General features: G+C 42.3%; 1 protein-coding gene and 1 non-coding gene across 4 annotated transcripts in view; both read right to left on the bottom strand.

Moving 5' to 3' along the window:
• Nucleotides 1-225: 225 nt before the first annotated feature.
• ARCN1 (archain 1) overlaps nt 226-18841 on the bottom strand; it is a 34884-nt gene continuing 16268 nt past the window's right edge. For all 3 annotated transcript variants that reach the window (XM_050758410.1, XM_050758412.1, XM_050758411.1), the window contains 6 exons: nt 18354-18518; nt 12844-13009; nt 10162-10309; nt 9328-9436; nt 5150-5354; nt 226-2532 (listed from right to left, as the gene is read on the bottom strand). In XM_050758410.1, coding sequence (XP_050614367.1) covers nt 2443-2532; nt 5150-5354; nt 9328-9436; nt 10162-10309; nt 12844-13009; nt 18354-18518 — 883 coding nt within the window. In that variant the 3' untranslated portion in view covers nt 226-2442. The remainder of the gene's footprint in view (nt 2533-5149; nt 5355-9327; nt 9437-10161; nt 10310-12843; nt 13010-18353; nt 18519-18841) is intronic.
• Nucleotides 8932-9034, bottom strand: LOC126936652 (U6 spliceosomal RNA). The gene has a single exon (XR_007719483.1). It is a non-coding gene; the product is annotated as a U6 spliceosomal RNA (small nuclear RNA).

The raw sequence follows: 18841 nt of genomic DNA, 5'->3' as shown, positions 1-18841 counted from the left end.
AGTAGCATCAGATTCAAAAGCTACACTGTCAGGAGTGCATGTATCAAATGTAGAAAAATACACAAGGAAGCACAATACATATAATATGGAAAAAAGGCAATGAATACTCTCAGAGATTATTTTCTCTTAAAAAAAACATGTCATTAATTTTTAATCTTAGGTCCCATTACAGCATCCTGAATCAACAAGCAGACACCAAAGTGAGTCAAGAATCCAATAAACATCTCATTTTATAATGCTCTTTATTTGATTAAAGAATTTGCCTTCTTTGTATACACTGGAATGTTATATTCCCTATGTATTTTACAGGGTTACAAAATGTCTCTCATTTTAAATATTACCCCAAAAGTAATCTCAGAAAAAAAAGGTTTTTTGAAATTAAACTTGACTTTTAAAAAATCATATGGACAAACAACTTTCAAACAACTGGATTAGTAGGATTTCTTGCCTACTTAACTACATGACAGACTTCTTGTCCCAGGCCCCTTTCTCAGAAAAACCTCATGTGGAAACTAAGCTAGAGATAAGAATTCTTCCCTGATGCAGTTAGGGGAAAGGGAAAGGCTAGAAACTTCTTTGGCAAGCAATTCCATACACAGCCATTTATGTGCGAGTGCTCTGCTTCAAGTACAGTACACTCTTTGCAGGGAAGGCCAGATGTTGTTCAGAGTGGGAGTGGTACTTGTCAACCAGCTAAAAGCACAGAAGTCCATCTAGTCATCTGCCTCTTCCCACTGCCAGTGCCTGCAGCCTTGTAGCAACTTTTCACCACCCTATGGACTGGAATACTGAGTTAAAAGCCAAGGCTGAGCTGGCTGACACTGTAGTCTCCATTGAAAACAAAATGGATGAGATGGAACCGAGAAACCACCAGTACATGATGATACTCAAAAGGTTTAGAGGGAAGAGAAGGATGGATTTCAGAGACGGGGACAGATAGACTGGTGGAAAATGTTGGGCTGACTGGAAGGAAATGGGGTATACATGAGTAATCTGTACATACCAAAACAATCAGTTGCCTCCTAAAATGCAAAAAATCGAATGGTGAAATGAAGCCTCCTTGACAGTTTAGGGCCAACAGGATTGGCACAAAGACTCCCTGAACCCACAGCCTTCAAAATCATAACCCTGTTTCTGTTCGAAAGGAGAGGACTGATGACGGAGAGTGCAGTCTAGAAGTGGGAGGTGGTGAAATTGAGGAATGTGAATGGATTACAAAGACTGAGGCTATTACGTTTTAGCTTAAGTACCCAAAATGTGGAGAACTGGAAATTTGGGTAGCAATAGCAGCAGACATGATTACATGTGGATGTGAAATCCCTAACTGGACAGACATAACCATTCTTTTAGACATCTTGAAGAGGGACTGTGCCATTTGAAAGGTACATCTCAGCTATCTTTAATATTGACACAAGTGGGATTCACGGTACTGTTCTAAACTGGAAGGACAGGCCCTGAAAGGAAAACAACTTGGCAAAGAGATGAAGGAATGAATGGATATGGGAAAAGGACAGAAGACATCCTTATCTTTTAACTTCTAGACCCCACACCCCTCAAACAGTTCACCTGAATAGTCCAAAAATCAAGAATGGGTTAGATATACTTGTTGCAGGAGTGCCAAATAAATACAATGCCTGTAAACAGATGATCCCAGTGCCTGACTGAATGTATAGAAAGAAAAACCTAAAGGTAAAGGGTATGAAAGATTAAAATCTTCTACAGAGAAAACTTTTTAAAAACAAAGTATGAAATATAACTATATTTAGGGATTATATATTTAGGGATTAAAATAAAGGAGCAGCCAGGTGCAGTGGCTCATGCCTGTAATCCCAGCACTTTGGGAGGCCGAGTTGGGTGGACTTCCTGAGCTCAGGAGTTCACGACCAGCCTGGGCAACATGGTGAAACCCCATCTTTACTAAAATACAAAAAATTAGCCAGGGGTGGTGGTGTGCACCTATAGTCCCAGCTACTCGGGAGGCTGAGGCAGGAGACCTGCTTGAACCCAGGAGTCAGAGGCTGCAGTGAGCCAAGATCATGCCATTTCATTCCAGCCTGGGTGACAGAGCAAGACTCCATCTCAAAAAAAAAACCCCAAAAATAATAATAAAATAAAAATAAAGGAGCAACTTAGGTAAAGGAAGAGGAGGTATTTAACTGGGGGCATTCTCTGGAGAGTTCGCTTTCCTGCTGGCCAATAAAATCTGCCAAAGAAAATTAGCAGCCTTTCCCTTTATGTTTGTGCCATTTCTTTATCAAAGAATGTCTCCGTGACACTGAAACATGGGGGTGAGTCGAGGGTCCTTGCGCGCAGAGAATCGTGCATTGTATCAGAAAAAAGGGGTCTCCAATGGCTTGTAAATTTGGGAAAAACTCGTCAGCCATCGTTGGCGTCTTCTTTATTAATCTGAAAATTTTCCTTTTCAGCTCCCTCTTCTTGGTATTACAGGATTTCATACTTATCCACTAGGAAAGTGGTCTCTGTGGAAAACCTGACAGGGCTGTTTCCATCTACCTGGGTCACTTTGGTAACCTAGGAAAATAAACAAAGAGTAAGGTAAAGCAGGAGGTTTGAGTCTCCATGATGTTGACTACATTCTCACTACAGAACATATCAATTTCCCTAAAAGTGGTATTAAAAGTAACTGTAGGCCGGGCGCGGTGGCTCAAGCCTGTAATCCCAGCACTTTGGGAGGCCGAGACGGGCGGATCACAAGGTCAGGAGATCGAGACCATCCTGGCTAACCCGGTGAAACCCCGTCTCTACTAAAAAATACAAAAAACTAGCCAGGCGAGGTGGCGGGCGCCTGTAGTCCCAACTACTCGGGAGGCTGAGGCAGGAGAATGGCATAAACCCGGGAGGCGGAGCTTGCAGTGAGCTGAGATCTGGCCACTGCACTCCAGCCTGGGTGACAGAGCGAGACTCCGTCTCAAAAAAAAAAAAAAAAAAAAAAAAGTAACTGTAAAATACTAGAAAAACGTTCAATTCATAACCGAAAGTCACAGCATCACTCTTCCCCACCAACATGATTAAGCTGCTCTCCTTCTAGATAGAGAAAAGACAACTGTTGGGATGAGATGTACAGTAGTATTAAGTAAAAGCTCCAAAATGAGTGGCCATAGCCCAGCCCTGCCCTATATAACCTATGAAATTCATGGACATTCTATCAGGATGATATATTAACATTCTGACCCAAAACGCAATGTTCTAGCTCTTCACATTATTCATTTGTTCTGCTCTCAAAGTCCCGTGTTAAAAGTCCCTGTAAGCTGCTCTATCATACTTATTTTTTAGGCATGGCTGGGTCCTTCCAATGAGGTTTCTCCTTTTTAAATAAATAAATGTCCAGTTTAATTAATTACCTGTAGCAAAGGTACCTATAATGGCACCAACACAACACTTGAACCACTGATTCATACTTTCTAATGAGGTTTTGGGAGAGCAACTACACTGTCCTAATCTTTGAAGAGCCCCAACAGGAAAATTTACCCATTTCTATCTAATGTCTTGAGTTCAATACAGTAGCTTCCAACACTGATGGGGTTATGTCACTAACTAACTGGTTAGGGAGAGAGAACTGCTCTTTGGAATCATCCAAGGGAGGAAGCTGCAACTTTCTAAGCACTTACAGGGGAGATGGAGACCATACGGGAAGCTAAGGTAGGGGCAGAACAACAAGCAAGTCAAAAAGAGGGGAATATTAACAATATAAACTAGGTTCTAGTAACTCAAATTCAAAAATTGGAAGAATGGTCAGGCGCGGTGGCTCACTCCTATAATCCCAGCACTTTGGGAAGCCGTCAGGAGTTAGAGACCAGCCTGGTCAACGTGGTGAAACCCCATCTCTACTAAAAATACACACAAAAAATTAGCTGGGTGTGGTAGTGCGCACCTGTAGACCCAGCTACTTAGGAGGCTGAGGCAGGAGAATCACTTGAACCCGGGAGGCAGAGGCTGCAGTGAGCTGAGATCGCACTGCACTCCAGCTTGGGTGACAGAGCGAGACTCCATCTCAAAACAACAACAACAAAAACTGGAAGAATGATGAGTTAAAAAATAACGTTCCGGGCTGAGCACGGTGGCTCACGCCTGTAATCCCAGCACTTTGGGAGGCCGAGGTGGGTGGATCACGAGGTCAGGAGTTGGAGACCAGCTTGGCCAACATGGTGAAACCCTGTCTCTACTAAAAATACAAAATTAGCTGGGCATGGTGGCACGTGCCTGTAGTCCCAGCTACTCAGGAGGCTGAGGCAGGAGAATCACTTGAACCTGGAAGGCAGAGGTTGCAGTGAGCCAACATCATGCCATTGCACTCCAGCCTGGGCAACAAGAGTGAAACTCTTAAAAAAAAAAAAAAAAAAATTCCGCTGGGCACGGTGGCTCACGCCTATAATCCCAGCAGTTTTGGAGACTGAGGCGGGTGGATCACCTGACGTCAGAAGTTCGAGACCAGCCTGACCAACATGGAGAAACCAAAACTGCGGTGAGCCAAGATCGCATCACTGCACTCCAGCCTGGGTAACGAGCAAAACTCAATCTCAAAAAAAAAAAAAAAAAAAAAAAAAAAAAAATCCGAAGGAACAGTTCACACATTTCCATTGCTTTGCCTACCTAAAGGACAGAGTTTGCAACAGAATTGGCTCATGATTATTTGTACTAATAAAGGGAGCTGTGACATAAATAACCCCCAAATAATTTCCATTTGTAATAGAATGAATTTTTTTTTTTTTGGCAGGAATTTTGTCTTCCAAATAAAAAAACTTTCATTCTTTGGTTATAAATCAAGTGACAGCAAGGCCTTAAAAAACCATGTGTTGGGTGTTTTGGTAAATCAATTTTAAAATATATAAGGTTAAAAAAAACAGGCAACTAAGTGTTTATGAACCCTGCACAATCCACAAGTACTTTTTTACGTATTAATATTCAATTTCTTTACTTTGTCTGATCTAGAGAGGAAAACTGAGGTAAAGTGATAAAGAATTTGACCACGATCACACAATGAATTAGAAAGGGAATTCCTGTAGAAGACATCAGCTTTTTTCTGAGCTTTATCTGACTACAAAAAGCCATGCTACCTGTCTGGCATCCTATACATGTTCGTACTGTCCTACCACTTTCCCTATACATGTTCTCAACTAAAATGGAGTACCTGTATGTTACAGTAATTTTTCTTGGAGACAAAGGAAACTTGAACAGGGAAGAAGTCATTAGGCTGCCCAGCAATGCTAAACTCCAGGCTGCCACTCTTATTTTTGGCATCAATCACAGGCAGGCACCACTCTAGGGTATTTCGTCGACTGTCATGTCGATACTCCCCATCGATCTCACCGATAACAGGCGCGCCGACACCAGACCTGTTGTAAGAAACATTCTGGTCAAGGTAGCTGTTCAGAGCTGGAACTCTACCAAGGAAAACCAACCCCAAATTTGATTACGATCCTCAAATTCTGCCTTCTAGGACTACAATTTCAGGAAAAAAAAAAAAAAGGCTCCCTAATAACTTCAAGGATCAAACAATGAAGTCCTAGCGCCTTGGCTAAGAGTTTCACTCAATTCCCTCTGTAGATACAATTAATATGCAAAAATAGGTATTTGGCAGATATGTCTACGGCTGCTCCAATTTATGGACTAGATCTGGGGACTGCGACCAACAAATGTGTTAAGATGGCTATGTTTCCAAAAACCCTGCTGCCTTGTAAATAAGGAATTTTAACATAATGTAGCACTCTTTATAGGAGACAATAGGGAAACAAGCAGGTTGATTTGGGGGGAAACTCTAAACATCAATAATGGAGATGAATGGAGGCCTCTGAGAGAATTTATTTTGTTTTGTTTTTGAGACAGAGTCTCGCTCTGTCGCCAGGCTGGAGTACAGTGGCGCAATCTCAGCTCACTGCAACCTCTGCCTCCCCAGTTCCAGTGATTCTCCTGCCTCAGCCTCCCAAGTTGCTAGGACTACGGGTGTGCACCACTAGGCCCAGCTAATTTCTGTATTTTTAGTAGAGGCAGGGTTTCAACATGTCGGCCAGGATGGTCTCAATCTCTTGACCTTGTGATCTGCTTGCCTCGGCTTCCCAAAGTGCTGGGATTATAGGTATGAGCCACTGCACTTGGCTGATAATTTGTTTTTAAAGATTTCAGAATGTTTCAAACTTACTGAAGTTGACACCAATGGGTTTGATTTACAATCCAGTAAATGGACTTTTATTTGATAAGTGAAAGCACAATTACCCCTGGGGCAAATGGAAACATGATGGGAGAAACAGATACATAGCTGTCCTTAATCTGCAAGAGAAGCAGGGCTAGTTAAGATTTACTCTGCACCCCTACACACGGCTGACAGGCAGTGTCACCTACTCCTACACATTCTAAATTTACTGACTTTTAATTCACCAGTGACACTCAATGTTTATATTAGGGATAGGGTAAATAAGGGAGACAAAGTAAACTTTACGAGTGGCGTAAGACTATTAATTCTTCCCTATCAATTTCAGGGTCCTGGTTCTTTTATGTTCTTTCTCTGTGCACTTGCTCTAATTCTGATTCTGATCTCTTCTAATTTGATCAGTTCTAGACAATGGGAGTAAAATGTTGTATAAGGGTCTCTTCTGGAGACCATTGCAAAACTGAACTAGAATACAGGAAACCACCACAACCACAATTATAGGGTAGACAGGCCTCAAAATTGTGGCATTCTATAAATAGTCCAGTAAACGAAATCTTGACAAACAAAACTCTACCTGTCACCAACGCCCAAGTCCTACAACGGTCCAAGGCAGCCATCTACTGTTCTGAAGCAATAACCATACTGTAGAGGATAAGATGGTTACCCATTAAAGGGGATAGTAGTAATAAAGCATGTTTTAAAAAGTGGAACTAAGAGTGACTAAAACCAGACCTGATGTAAAGGCCTGAATTATCAAAAAGGGAAGAAAAATATGAATTAAATTAGTACCATTTTCTCTGCAGCAATAACTGAGCAATATAACAGTAAAGATACACTAAGGATACACTTACTGGTACTCATAATTAGACCCTGTGCTTAATCATGAGGGCTGATGGGCAGGTGAAAGGAGCTAGGATTTACTGGTGAAGTAATAATTGCATGCTCACTGGAAATGCTACTAAACAGATAAGGTAGATACCATTTCCAGATGATCCTAGAGAGTGGGACACTTAGGGTGTACAACAAAAGCTTATTGGAACTCAACTTCTGGGGTTGAAAGACATTTTTGTTATCTTGATTATGGTGGTGGTTTCACAGGTGTAAACATGCCAAGACTGCACAATTAAAATATGTGTAGCTTGTTGTATATAAATTATGCTCCAAAAGGGCTGTTAGGAAATTTACTGTAACTAATATAGACATCTTGTTTAACAAGAATCAACAGTTCCCTTGAACACACTCTCATCTTTAGTGAAAGTTTAGAAAGCACGTGAAAATAAAACATTCAGCCTGATAGACTCAATTTCTTTGAAAGTTGCAAAACAGAAAGCTTGACTGAGAAATGGCTCCTCCTTCTGGAAACCTTCATTACTACACAAACAAGCTGAGGGCCAACATCTAAAACCGGCTCCAGGCCAGGTGCAGTAGCTCAAGCCTGTAATCCCAGCACTTTGGAAGGCCAAGGCAGGTGGATCATTTTGAGGCCAGGAGTTTGAGACCAGCCTGGCCAACATGGTGAAACCCCATCTCTATTAAAAATACAAAAATGAGGTTGGGTGTGGTGGCTCATGCCTGTAATCCCAGCACATTGGGAGGCCGAGGCGGGTGGATCACAAGGTCAGGAGATCGAGACCATCCTGGCCAATATAGTGAAACCCCGTCTCTACTAAAATACAAAAAAAATTAGCCGGGTGTGGTGGCCCGTGCCTGTAGTCCCAGCTACTTGGGAGGCTAAGGCAGGGGAATTGCTTGAACCAGGAGGCAGAGGTTGCAGTGAGCCGAGATCGTGCCACTGCACTCCAGCCGGCAACAGAGCGAGACTCCATCTCAAAAATAAAATAAAATAAAATAAAATTAGCTGGGCGTGGTGGCACATGCCCGTAATCTCAGCTACTTGGGAGGCTGAAGCATGAGAATCTCTTGAACCTGGGAGGTGGAGGTTGCAGTGAGCCAAGATTGCACCACTGCACTGCAGCCTGGGGGACAGAGTGAGACTCTGTCTCAAAAAAATTAAAATAAAAACAGCCAGGCACGGTGGCTCACGCCCGTAATCCCAGCACTTTGGGAGGCCAAGGCTGGTGGATCACCTGAGGTCAGGAGTTTCAGACCAGCCTGGCCAACATGGTGAAACCCCGTCTCTACTAATAATACAAAAATTATCTGGGCAGGGTGGCACATGCCTGCAATCCCAGTTACTCAGGAGGCTGAGGCAGAAGAATCACTTGAACCCAGGTGGTGGTGGTTGCAGCGAGCTGAGATGGCACCACTGCACTCCAGCCTGGGCAACAAGAGCAAAACTCTGTCTCCAATAAAAATAAAAAATAAAAACAGCTCCGGATCTACAACTGGCTTGTTTGTTCAATTTGGTTTTAAAGTCAGTAAAATCCATCCATTCAAAGTGCTCAATGTATTTCAACAAGTGTGTGCAGTAAGCACCACCACAATCAAGTCACAGAACAATTCTTGGCTGGGTGTGGTGGCTCACGCTTATAATCCTAGCATTTGGGAGGCCAACGTGGGCAGATCACTTGAGCTCAGGAGTTTTGAGATCAGCCTGCACAACACAGCAAAACCCTATCTCTACAAATAATACAAAAATTAGCCAAGCATGGTGGTATGCGCCTGCAGTCCCAGCTACTTGGGAGGGTGAGGCAGGAGGATAGCCTGAGCCTGGATGGTGGAGGGTGCAGTAAGCTGAGATCGTGCCAGTGACCTCCAGTGACAGAGAGAGACTCTCAAAAAAAATTTCTTTGCTTTACTTATTTATAAATATGAAATGTTTCATAAAGTTGTATGTCAGCCTTGCACACGGGCCATGCTAATCTTCTCTGGTTCCAATTTTAGTACCTGTGCTGCCAAAGCAAACACAAGTCCTAGAACATTCCTATCATTCCCAAAAGTTCCCTTGTGCCCCTCTGAAGTGAAGTACCTTCTTCTCTACCTCCTCATTTTTATTCAATAGTATTACCTTTTCCAGAAAGTCAAAGAACTGGAATCACATAACATGCAGCCTTTTATATCTGGCTTCTTTCACAACTAGCTTTTTTAAGAATCAAGTATCTCTGAATGGACCGTCAGGTCAGGTAGGTGCTGACACCAAAATGAGTTCCAAAAGACCAGTTCTGTAAGTCCAACATAGGGGACACGGGCACAGCACTTACGGGAGTGGGATGGTGATAATCACGTCATTCAGTTCTAAATTATCTTCTTGTAGCTCATATTCTATGTTGACATCACAGCCATTTCCACTCTCCGAGGGCCAGCAATTAACTGAGAAGAAAGCAAAGCAGTCATACTAGAATATTAGAAAAAGATGGCTGGGTGTGGTGGCTCATGCCTGTAATCCCGGCGCTTCAGACAACCAAGGTGGTAGTATCGAGGTGGGAGGATTGGTTGAGGCCATGAGTTCAAGACCAGCCTAGGCAACAAAGTGAGACTCCACCTCTCCAAAAAAAAAAAAAAAGCCAGGGGTGGTGGAACTTCCCTGTTCTCCTAGCTACTCAGGAGGCTGAGGTGGGAGATCAGCTGAGCCCAGGAGTTGTAATGAGCCATGATCACACCACTGCATTCCAGCCTGGGTGACAGACAGAGAGAGTCTGTGTCTTTTAAAAAAAATTAGCTGGATGTGGTGGCATGTGCCTGTAGTCCTAGTCCCAGCTACTCAAGAGGCTGAGGCAGGAGGATGGCTTGAGTTCAGGAGTTAGATGCTGCAGTGAGCTATGATCGCCCCACTGTACTCTAGCCTGGGCAACAGAAGACGACCTTGTCTCTAAAACAATAACAACAACAAAACCACAATGGTTTCAAAATAAAAGCTAGTAAAAATGAAAACTAATGATAAAAATATACAAAATGCAGCACCAGGTCCATTTCAAAAGAAAGTCATTTTGTCAAAAAGAACTTTGCTATGGCAATAAAAATAAAAGTGTACAAGCAAGGGCTATTTCCAGTTCTCAATGCAAACTAGCTTAGTGGGACTGGCCAGAGGCACTTACTTGTCAGTGGAATAAAAGATTCCTCTGTGGTTTGTAGTCTCCACTTTAGCACCCCTACGTCACTGTTGACTGGAAATGACTTCTCTGGATTCTTCAGGCCAATTAGAGACTCTGCAGTGAAAAGTTTTTTATCCACATTTGGATGGGTCTAGAATGAGAAGGAAAGGAAAACTCCTGAGGTTCAGACAGACAAGAAACAACCCCTCTCTAGGCTTATATGGCCCATAATCCAAACATCTAAAATAGAGTACCTAACAAATTCCAATTCTTTTTCATTTTGAAGAAAGATTTCTCTTCTTCAAAGACTTTTAAAATAATTTAAGATATTTAAAAACCAGTAATTTTTTTAAAAAAATAATTTCAACTCTAAAAGCCATTATAGAACAAGTTTGCACCTGAAAAAGTTAAAAGACCATTAACCAAGTCCTTTCCAAAAATACTTCACATGGAGCAGGTTCATGGTGGGGCCAGGTTTGCCAAGCAGAAGGTTCCAGTAAGACCCTGATCAGCTGCCTGGGTCAAATAGCATTTTTGGCCTTATATAAAGTAGCAGAAAAGGGCAAGCTCTGTGTAAAGTCTAGTTGCAATTTTGCCTAGAGACTTAAAGTTGTTAAAATCCAAGCCAATTAAGATAGTCTTATCTTTTTAAAAGAAATTGTTTTTGGGGAGGTTGAGGTGGGCGGGGCATTGGAGGTCAGGAGTTTGACATCAGCCTGGCCAACATGGCAAAACCCCATCTCTACTAAAAATACAAAAGTTAGCTGGGGCTGGACATGATGGCACATGCCTGTAATCCCAGCTATTTGAGAGGATGAGGCAGAAGAATGGCTTGAACCCGGGAGGCAGAGGTTGCAATGAGCCGAGATCACACCATTGCACTCCAGCCTGGGCAAGAAGAGTGAAACTCCGTCTCAGTAAATACATAAATACATAAATAAATAAATAAATAGCTGGGTGTGGTGGTGCACACCTATAGTCCCAGCTACTATGGAAGCTGAGGAGGGAAGGACTGCTTGAGCCCAGGAGGCTGAGGCTGCAGCGAGCCAAGGCTGTGCCGCTGCACTCCAGTCTGCATCACAGAGAGAGACTCTGTGTCAAAAAAACAAAACAAAACAAAACAAAAACAAAAACAAAAACAAAAATACCCAGAAGGGCTGGGCATGGTGGCTCATGCCTATAATCCCAACACTTTGGGATGATGACGTGGGCGAATCACGAGGTCAAGAGTTTGAGACCAGCCTGGCCAACATGGTGAAACCCCGTCTCTACTAAAAATAAAAAAAATTAGCTGGGCGTGGTGGCAGGTGCCTGTAATCCCAGCTACTTAGGAGGCTGAGACAGGAGAACTGCTTGAACCCAGGAGGCAGAGGTTGCAGTGAACCAAGATTGTACCACTGCACTCCAACCCGGGCGACAGAGAGAGACTCCATCTCAGAAAACAACAACAACAACAACAAAAAAACAGAAATCACTTTTGGATAGCACTTTACAAGCCAGCAAAAATGTTGTCAAATAATATAAGCACTGCTTCCAAAAGACAATTCTGTGCTGACTACAGGAGGGAAAGTAGACAAAAACACTCTTCCCTAAAAAGGCTTTGTTCTTGTGACAAGATGTTAAGCTAAATGAAATGTGACAACAACACCTGTAATATAAAGAAGGGCTTATATATATCTCTATCCAATAGTTGGAACACACACACTTATACTGAAAGGATTTTATGTACTTTTCAAATACATCATTAGATACTGCCCTTCAGTTAACAAAACAAGCACTGGTAGTTTAATAGCAGAATGAGTAAATTTCGCATTGTGCCACCATGCCTGGCTAACTTTTTAAGTTTTTGTAGAGACAGGGTCTTGTTGCTCAGCCCTCATTGCTCAGGCTGTTCTTGAACTCCTGGGCTCAAGCGATCCTTTGGCCTCAGCCTCTCAAAGTGTTGGTATTATAGGCGTGAGCCACCACACTTGTCTTAAAGTCTTGTTTTTTTATTTATTTTTATTTATTTATTTATTTATTTTTTTTTTTTTTTGAGACGGAGTCTGGCTCTGTCGCCCAGGCTGGAGTGCAGTGGCCGGATCTCAGCTCACTGTAAGCTCCGCCTCCCGGGTTTACGCCATTCTCCTGCCTCAGCCTCCTGAGTAGCTGGGACTACAGGCGCCCGCCACCACGCCCGGCTAGTTTTTTGTATTTTTTTTAGTAGAGATGGGGTTTCACTGTGTTAGCCAGGATGGTCTCGATCTCCTGACCTCGTGATTCGCCCATCTCGGCCTCCCAAAGTGCTGGGATTACAGGCTTGAGCCACCGCGCCCGGCCAGCCTTGTTTTTTTAAAAACTATATTTCAAGCAAGATCCTAAGTGATTAGTTTACTGTTTTCATAACAGCAAAAAATAAACATCTCTTTGTACCTTTTGCTAGTGAGTATGAAGTCATTTATTAGATTTCAAAATGACCTTTTATTCAGTTCCAATATTTAAAAGCCAGCCATCCTAACACAGCTGCTTTACTCACTCTCAGGTAGCTACTGTATGCAATAAATCAACTTCTTTCCTATGCATTTAGAGTGATGCTAGTTATATAACTTAAATAATTTTCTGTGGTTCATATTGGGAACTCTAGTTGACAAAGACTATAATAGGTAGACAAAGTGTTAACACTCCCTATCAAAAGCTTCTACACACCTGTAGCTGCACCCCTTTCTTATCTTCATTTTCCACATGAAGACGAATTCGGCCATATTTGTCATCTGAGATCCTAAGCATGATCATGCCATGCAACTCCATATTCTGTAATCCTCCGTCTCGTCCACAGGTTAATGTGATCTTTTCTTCAATCTTCATATGTACACTACAAAGAGAAAGTAATACATTTGTTCAGAAAGGTAGAAACCCATGGCCGGGCACGGTGGCTCATGCCTATAATCCCAGCACTTTGGGAGGCCGAGGTGGGCAGATCACCTGAGGTCGGGAGTTCGAGATTAGCCTGACCAACATGGAGAAACCCCATCTCTACTAAAAATACAAAATTAGCCAGGCGTGGTGGTGCATGCCTGTAGCCCCAGCTACTTGGGAGGCTGAGGCAGGAGAATCCTTGAACCAGGAGGCAGGGGTTGCAGTGAGCCGAGATTGTCCCATTGCACTCCAGCCTGGGCAACAAGAGTGAAACTCCATCTCAAAAACAAAACAAAACAAAAGAAAAAAGAAAGGTAGAAACCAGAAATCCCTTTCTCCAAGGTCTAATGATTAGCCATCAACAACGTTTTTTTAAAGGTGCTACTGCTATAGCTATAAACATTTAAAAGACGATACCCTTTGATACAGCAATTCAACAGACAAATTCTCATCTGTGCAAAACAATCTGCTAAGTTATTCACTGAAGGATTGTTTTTAATGGCAAAAGTTTAGAAACGAATGTCTGCCACTGGGGGCTGCTTAAATAAAGGCATATCCACGGGCGCAGTGGCACACACCTGTAATCCCAGCACTTTGGGAGGCCAAGGTGGGCGGATCATGAGGTCAGGAGATCGAGACCATCCTGGCTAACACGGTGAAACCCCATCTCTACTAAAAATACAAAAACAAAATTAGCCGGGTGTGGTGACGGGCACCTGTAGTCCCAGCAACTCAGGAAGCTGAGGCAGGAGAATGACGTGAACTCAGGAGGTGGAGCTTGCAGTGAGCTGAGATCACGACACTGCACTCCAACCTGGGCAACAGAGCAAGACTCCACCTCAAAAAAAAATAGAAAATAAAAAATAAAGGAATATTCACCCAAATGAATAGTAGGCAATGGTGAGAAAACAACTGAAAAAATGTTCTATTTGAAAATATTTTCAAGCTTAAAAAAATTAAAATTATACAAGGAAGACATATATACCCTTTTCCTGATTCACCTATTGTTAACATTTACCCCATTTGTTTTATAATTTGCATATGTGTGTCTCTCTCTCTAAACATTATATATGTATGTTATACATTTGATTTTTTTCCCCTGAACCATTAAGAAGCAGATTATATACATCACAGCACTTTGCCCCTAAATACTTCAGTGCTTATTTTTATAAGATTAGGGATATTCTGTTACATAATCAATCACAGTACCATTATTAACTACACAAATTTACACTGATACTTTTTTTTTAGCTTTTTGTTGTTGTTTTGAGATGGAGTTTCACTCTTGTTGCACGGCTGGAGTGCAATGGTGCAATCTCGGCTCACTGCAACCTCTGCCTCCCGGGTTCAAGTGATTCTCCTGTCTCAGTCTCCTGCATAGCTGGGATTTCAGGCGCCTGCCACCACACCCGGTTCAATTTTGTATTTTTAGTAGAGTCAGGGTTTTACCATATTGGCCAGGCTGGTCTTGAACTCCTGACCTCAGGTGATCTGCCCGCCTGGGCCTCCCAAAGTGCTGGGATTACAGATGTGAGCCACCGCCCCCAGCCTGTTGTTGTTTAAGAGATAGATCTTGCTATGTTGCCCAGGCTGGAGTGCAGTGGCTATTCAGAGTCACAATCACAGTTCACTATAACCTTGAACTCCTGGTCTCAAGCAATCCTCCTATCTCGGCCTCCTGAGTAGCAAGGACTATAGCCATATGCCATCATGCCAGGCTAACACTGATATAATAATTGTATCCAATCTATCAATCATATGTCAATTTCATCAGTTGACCTAATAATATTTTTAATAGTAGTTGTGATATTATGATATACATATGTACTGGTTTTCATCCATGGTTCGTGGCTCATAACTCCCATATCCCTTATTATACATAATGTTGGGGCACTTTAGGCCTCAGAAGCAGCCCTCAGAAAACAGAATCTCTCTTTGACCTTCTCCTGCCCTCCTTTCACCCGCCCAAGGCAGGACTCTAATCTCCAAAAAGGGTCCTGCACCATATCCTGGAGGAAGATTAATGTTGCACAGAGAGGCTAAGAATCTGGACAGGCCTTGCTGGGTTTCCCCACTCAGCCTATCAGTATTAGGTCATACCCTTTGTCCAATCACATTTCTGCACACCTGTCAATCATGCCTATCCAATGAAGTCTCCCTAAAAGGCTCAAGAGGACAGGGTCTGGGAAGCTTCTGGATGGCTGAACACATGGAGGCTTACAGGAAGATGAACAAGGTCTCATCCATTTTCCAAGAGAGTGGCGTACCCCTGCTCCCTGGGGACAGAAGCTCCTGTACCCAAGACCCTCCCAGACCTTGCCCTATGTATATCTCTTCATCTGGCTGCTTATTTGTGTCCTTTAAAATATCCTCTGTAACAAATTGATAAATGTCAAGTAAGTTTCCCTGAGTTCTGTGGGGTGCTCTAGCAAATTAATTGAACCCAAAGACGGGGTCGTGGGAGGCCAAACTTGAGGTCAGTAAGAAGTTCTGAAAGCCTGGACTTATGACTGGTGGGAAGGAAGAATCAGTCTTGGGGGACTGAACTCTCAACCTGTAGAATCTGAGGCTACTCCCAGGTAGATAGCATCAGAATTGAACTGAATGGGAGGACACCAGCTGGGTGTGACTGCTTGATGTGTGCAGAAAAACCTAAACACACTGGATAACAGAAGTCTTCTGTGTTGATTGTTGCTGTTGAATGAGAAAATAGAAAAAAAGAAACAGTTTGAGTTGTTTTTTCTACACTACAGTAGTAGAGGATCCAGTCTAGGTAAGGTATTGCATTTACCCTAGTTTCAAATAAAGAAATTCTTATCTCCAAAATAATTAAGTGAAAAATGCAATTGGAAGATGTGTCTAGTTTTACTGCTTTGCATAAAAGGGGGAAAAATAGACACACTGTATACACGTTTTTTATTAATCTATATATCATAGACCATCCCCCTCAGAAGGATAAAAAAAAAACTCTGTTAACACTAGTTGTCTCCAAAATGAGAAACTGGCATGGCTGTGTGAGAGAAAGACTTCTGACCGTTAACAACTTTTGAATTTTATACTAAAGTACAATCCAATTTTAAAAAGATTAAAAAGTGCTGCTGTTACAGGCAATTACTAAGTACAATCTATTCATATTCAGTAATAGAAATATGTTTGGTTGGATGAACTACAGAGGCTACAAAGAATATTTTGTTATCCTACCCTGTTCCCTGTTCCAACCTCTTAGGTCTTCCTAGAAACAAAGGCATCAGAGTCAAGATCATAAAGGAGTGTATCTTAAGACAATGCATGGCACCATTTTACCTTCAAAAAAGTTTGCTCTGTGCTCAAGAGGCATTTTATCATTTAGAAAAAAGAGTGTCTCAAATTCTCTGTAATATGTGATGATCTCCAACATCTTTTTTTTTTTTTTTTGGAGACAGAGTCTCACTCTGTCACCCAGGCTGGAGTGCAGTCACTTGGCTTACTGCAACCTCTGCTTCCCAGGTTCAAGCAATTCTCTTGCCTCAGCCTCCTGAGTAGCTGGGACTACAGGCATGCGCCACCACACCCACCTAATTTTTGGTATTTTCATGGAGAAGGGGTTAATTTTTTGTATTTTAGTGGAGACGGGTTTTCACCATGATGCCCAGGGCAGTCTCATGAACTCCTGGGCTCAGGCAATCTGCCCACCTCAGCCTCCCAAAGTGCTAGGATTACAGGTGTGGGCCACTGCACTCAGGAACATCTTTTTAAAAGTGTGAAGCCTGTCTCACTCAAAGCAACCACTAGGAAGAGCACAGCGGCTTTAGTGAATCAAGAAATTTATCCCAGTGTAACCCTGTTCATTTCATACAGAACAGGGCATATAAAGAGTAAATACTTGGCTGAGCGTGGTGGCTCATGCCTATAATCCGAGCACTTTTGGGAGGTGGAGGCAGGCGGATCACTTGAGGTCAGGAGTTCGAGACCAGCCTAGCCAACACGGCAAAACCCCATCTCTACTAAAAATAAGAAAATTAGCCAGGCGTGATGGTGTGCCCCTGTAATCCCAGCCACTTGGGAGGCTGAGGCAGGAGAATTGCTTGACCCCAGGAGGTAGAGGTTGCAGTAAGTCAAGATCGTGCCATTGCACTTCAGTCTGAGACAGAGAAAGACTCTGTCTCCAAAAAAAAAAAAAAAAGGCAAGAAAGAAAAAGAGTAAATACTCCTCTTTTATGCACACCTGATAGAGGTATCCTCCTGGTATTATCTTTCACTTGACCTCAAAACCATCAGCAACAGTAGAAGGTCTGACTTCAAGACGAGAAATCTGAGTCATGAATATGTGAACTTGATAACTACCACTTAAAAATGTCACCAGCCAGTACCACAGTCCTGAGATAGAGATGAATCAAAATATTCCATACCAGCTTCAAATATTTGAACTGCAAAAGATGGCTGGGCATGGTGGCTCAGGCCTGTAATCCCAGCACTTTGTGAGGCCGAGGCAGGCAGATTGCTTGAGTCCAGGAGTTCAAGACCAGCCTGGGCAACAAGGCGAAACCCCATCTCTACCAAAATACAAAAATTAGCCCAGCATGGTGGTGCATGCCTGCAGTCCCAGCTACTTGGGAGGCTGAGGTGGGAGAATCACTTGAGCCTGGGAGGCAGAGCTTGCAGCAAGCCGAGATTGCACCACTGCACTCCAGCCTGGGTGACAGAGTGAAACTCCATCTCAAAAAAATAAATAAATAAAATAAAAATGCAAAATATATTAATTTGCTATTAAAGATATCTACAAGTTTTGGATTAAAGATTAGCTCTACTTAAGAGTTTTTAATTACAAAAAGTCATGCCAAAATACAGTCTGGGGTCACCATAGCTCTAGTCCCCTAATTCAGGTCCATTCTAAGAGATAAGCTACACACTAGGTGTGACTATGAGTAACTTTAATTTAGCTGTAAAAGGAAAGTTCTAAACTTCATAGAAAATAGGTGGCTGAGGGCCCACCAATCAGGGTTTAAGGAAAAAAAAAGATCAGGTGCAGCAACGCATGCCTGTATCCCAGTTACTTGGGAAGCTGAGGCAGGAAGATTAACTGAGCTCAGGAGTTGGAGGCCAGCCTAGACAACATAGTAAGACTCTGTCTCAAAAAAATAAAACAAAACAAAACCAAAAACGACCTTATGTTAATACATAGAATATGCTCTGAATAAATCTTTTAAATCAGGAAAGATTACAAGACAGAAAAAGAATTCATAGCACACTGAAATAAGATTTTTTAAAAATTATGTGGACTGTATTCAAAGCTTGAATTCTTACTCAAAGTTCCTACTTACCTTTCCATATTAATAGGTGGAGCATGCACTTTGGTAGCTTCAGAAGTACGCTTGCCCATACTGGAGGACATGATGGTTTCACCTTCAGATTTCAATTTGTCCACAAAGTTATCTACTTCCTTTCCTTTGGCTCCAAGTTTCAAAGCCTTGCTGGGGCCTGAAGGCCTAAGTGGAAAAATTTGAAATTCATTACCCAAAGGTATATTTTTACAAGCACACATGATCTGATGAAAACTTTGTATCTTCCATCCAGAGAAACATACCTGTGCACAAAATTTTGCATATAATTTCACGTAATTCACAGATTACCCCTAAAATCAATCTGTGAACATCAAGATTAAAAATCTACATTCCATAAAGCATTAAATATCCCTTTCTCTCCCACAATAAGGCAACTCTCATAGGAAATTGAGGTCATGACATAATTTATAACTCTCTTTTATACAAAAGGAAAAACATCACATTCAGATTTCTTCTTTATCCTCACA

This window comes from Macaca thibetana, chromosome 14, assembly GCF_024542745.1.
Source record: "Macaca thibetana thibetana isolate TM-01 chromosome 14, ASM2454274v1, whole genome shotgun sequence".
Taxonomy (NCBI): Eukaryota; Metazoa; Chordata; class Mammalia; order Primates; family Cercopithecidae; genus Macaca; species Macaca thibetana.
The sequence above is the reverse complement of the archived record's forward strand: the minus strand, read 5'-3'. Positions and strand labels throughout refer to the sequence as shown.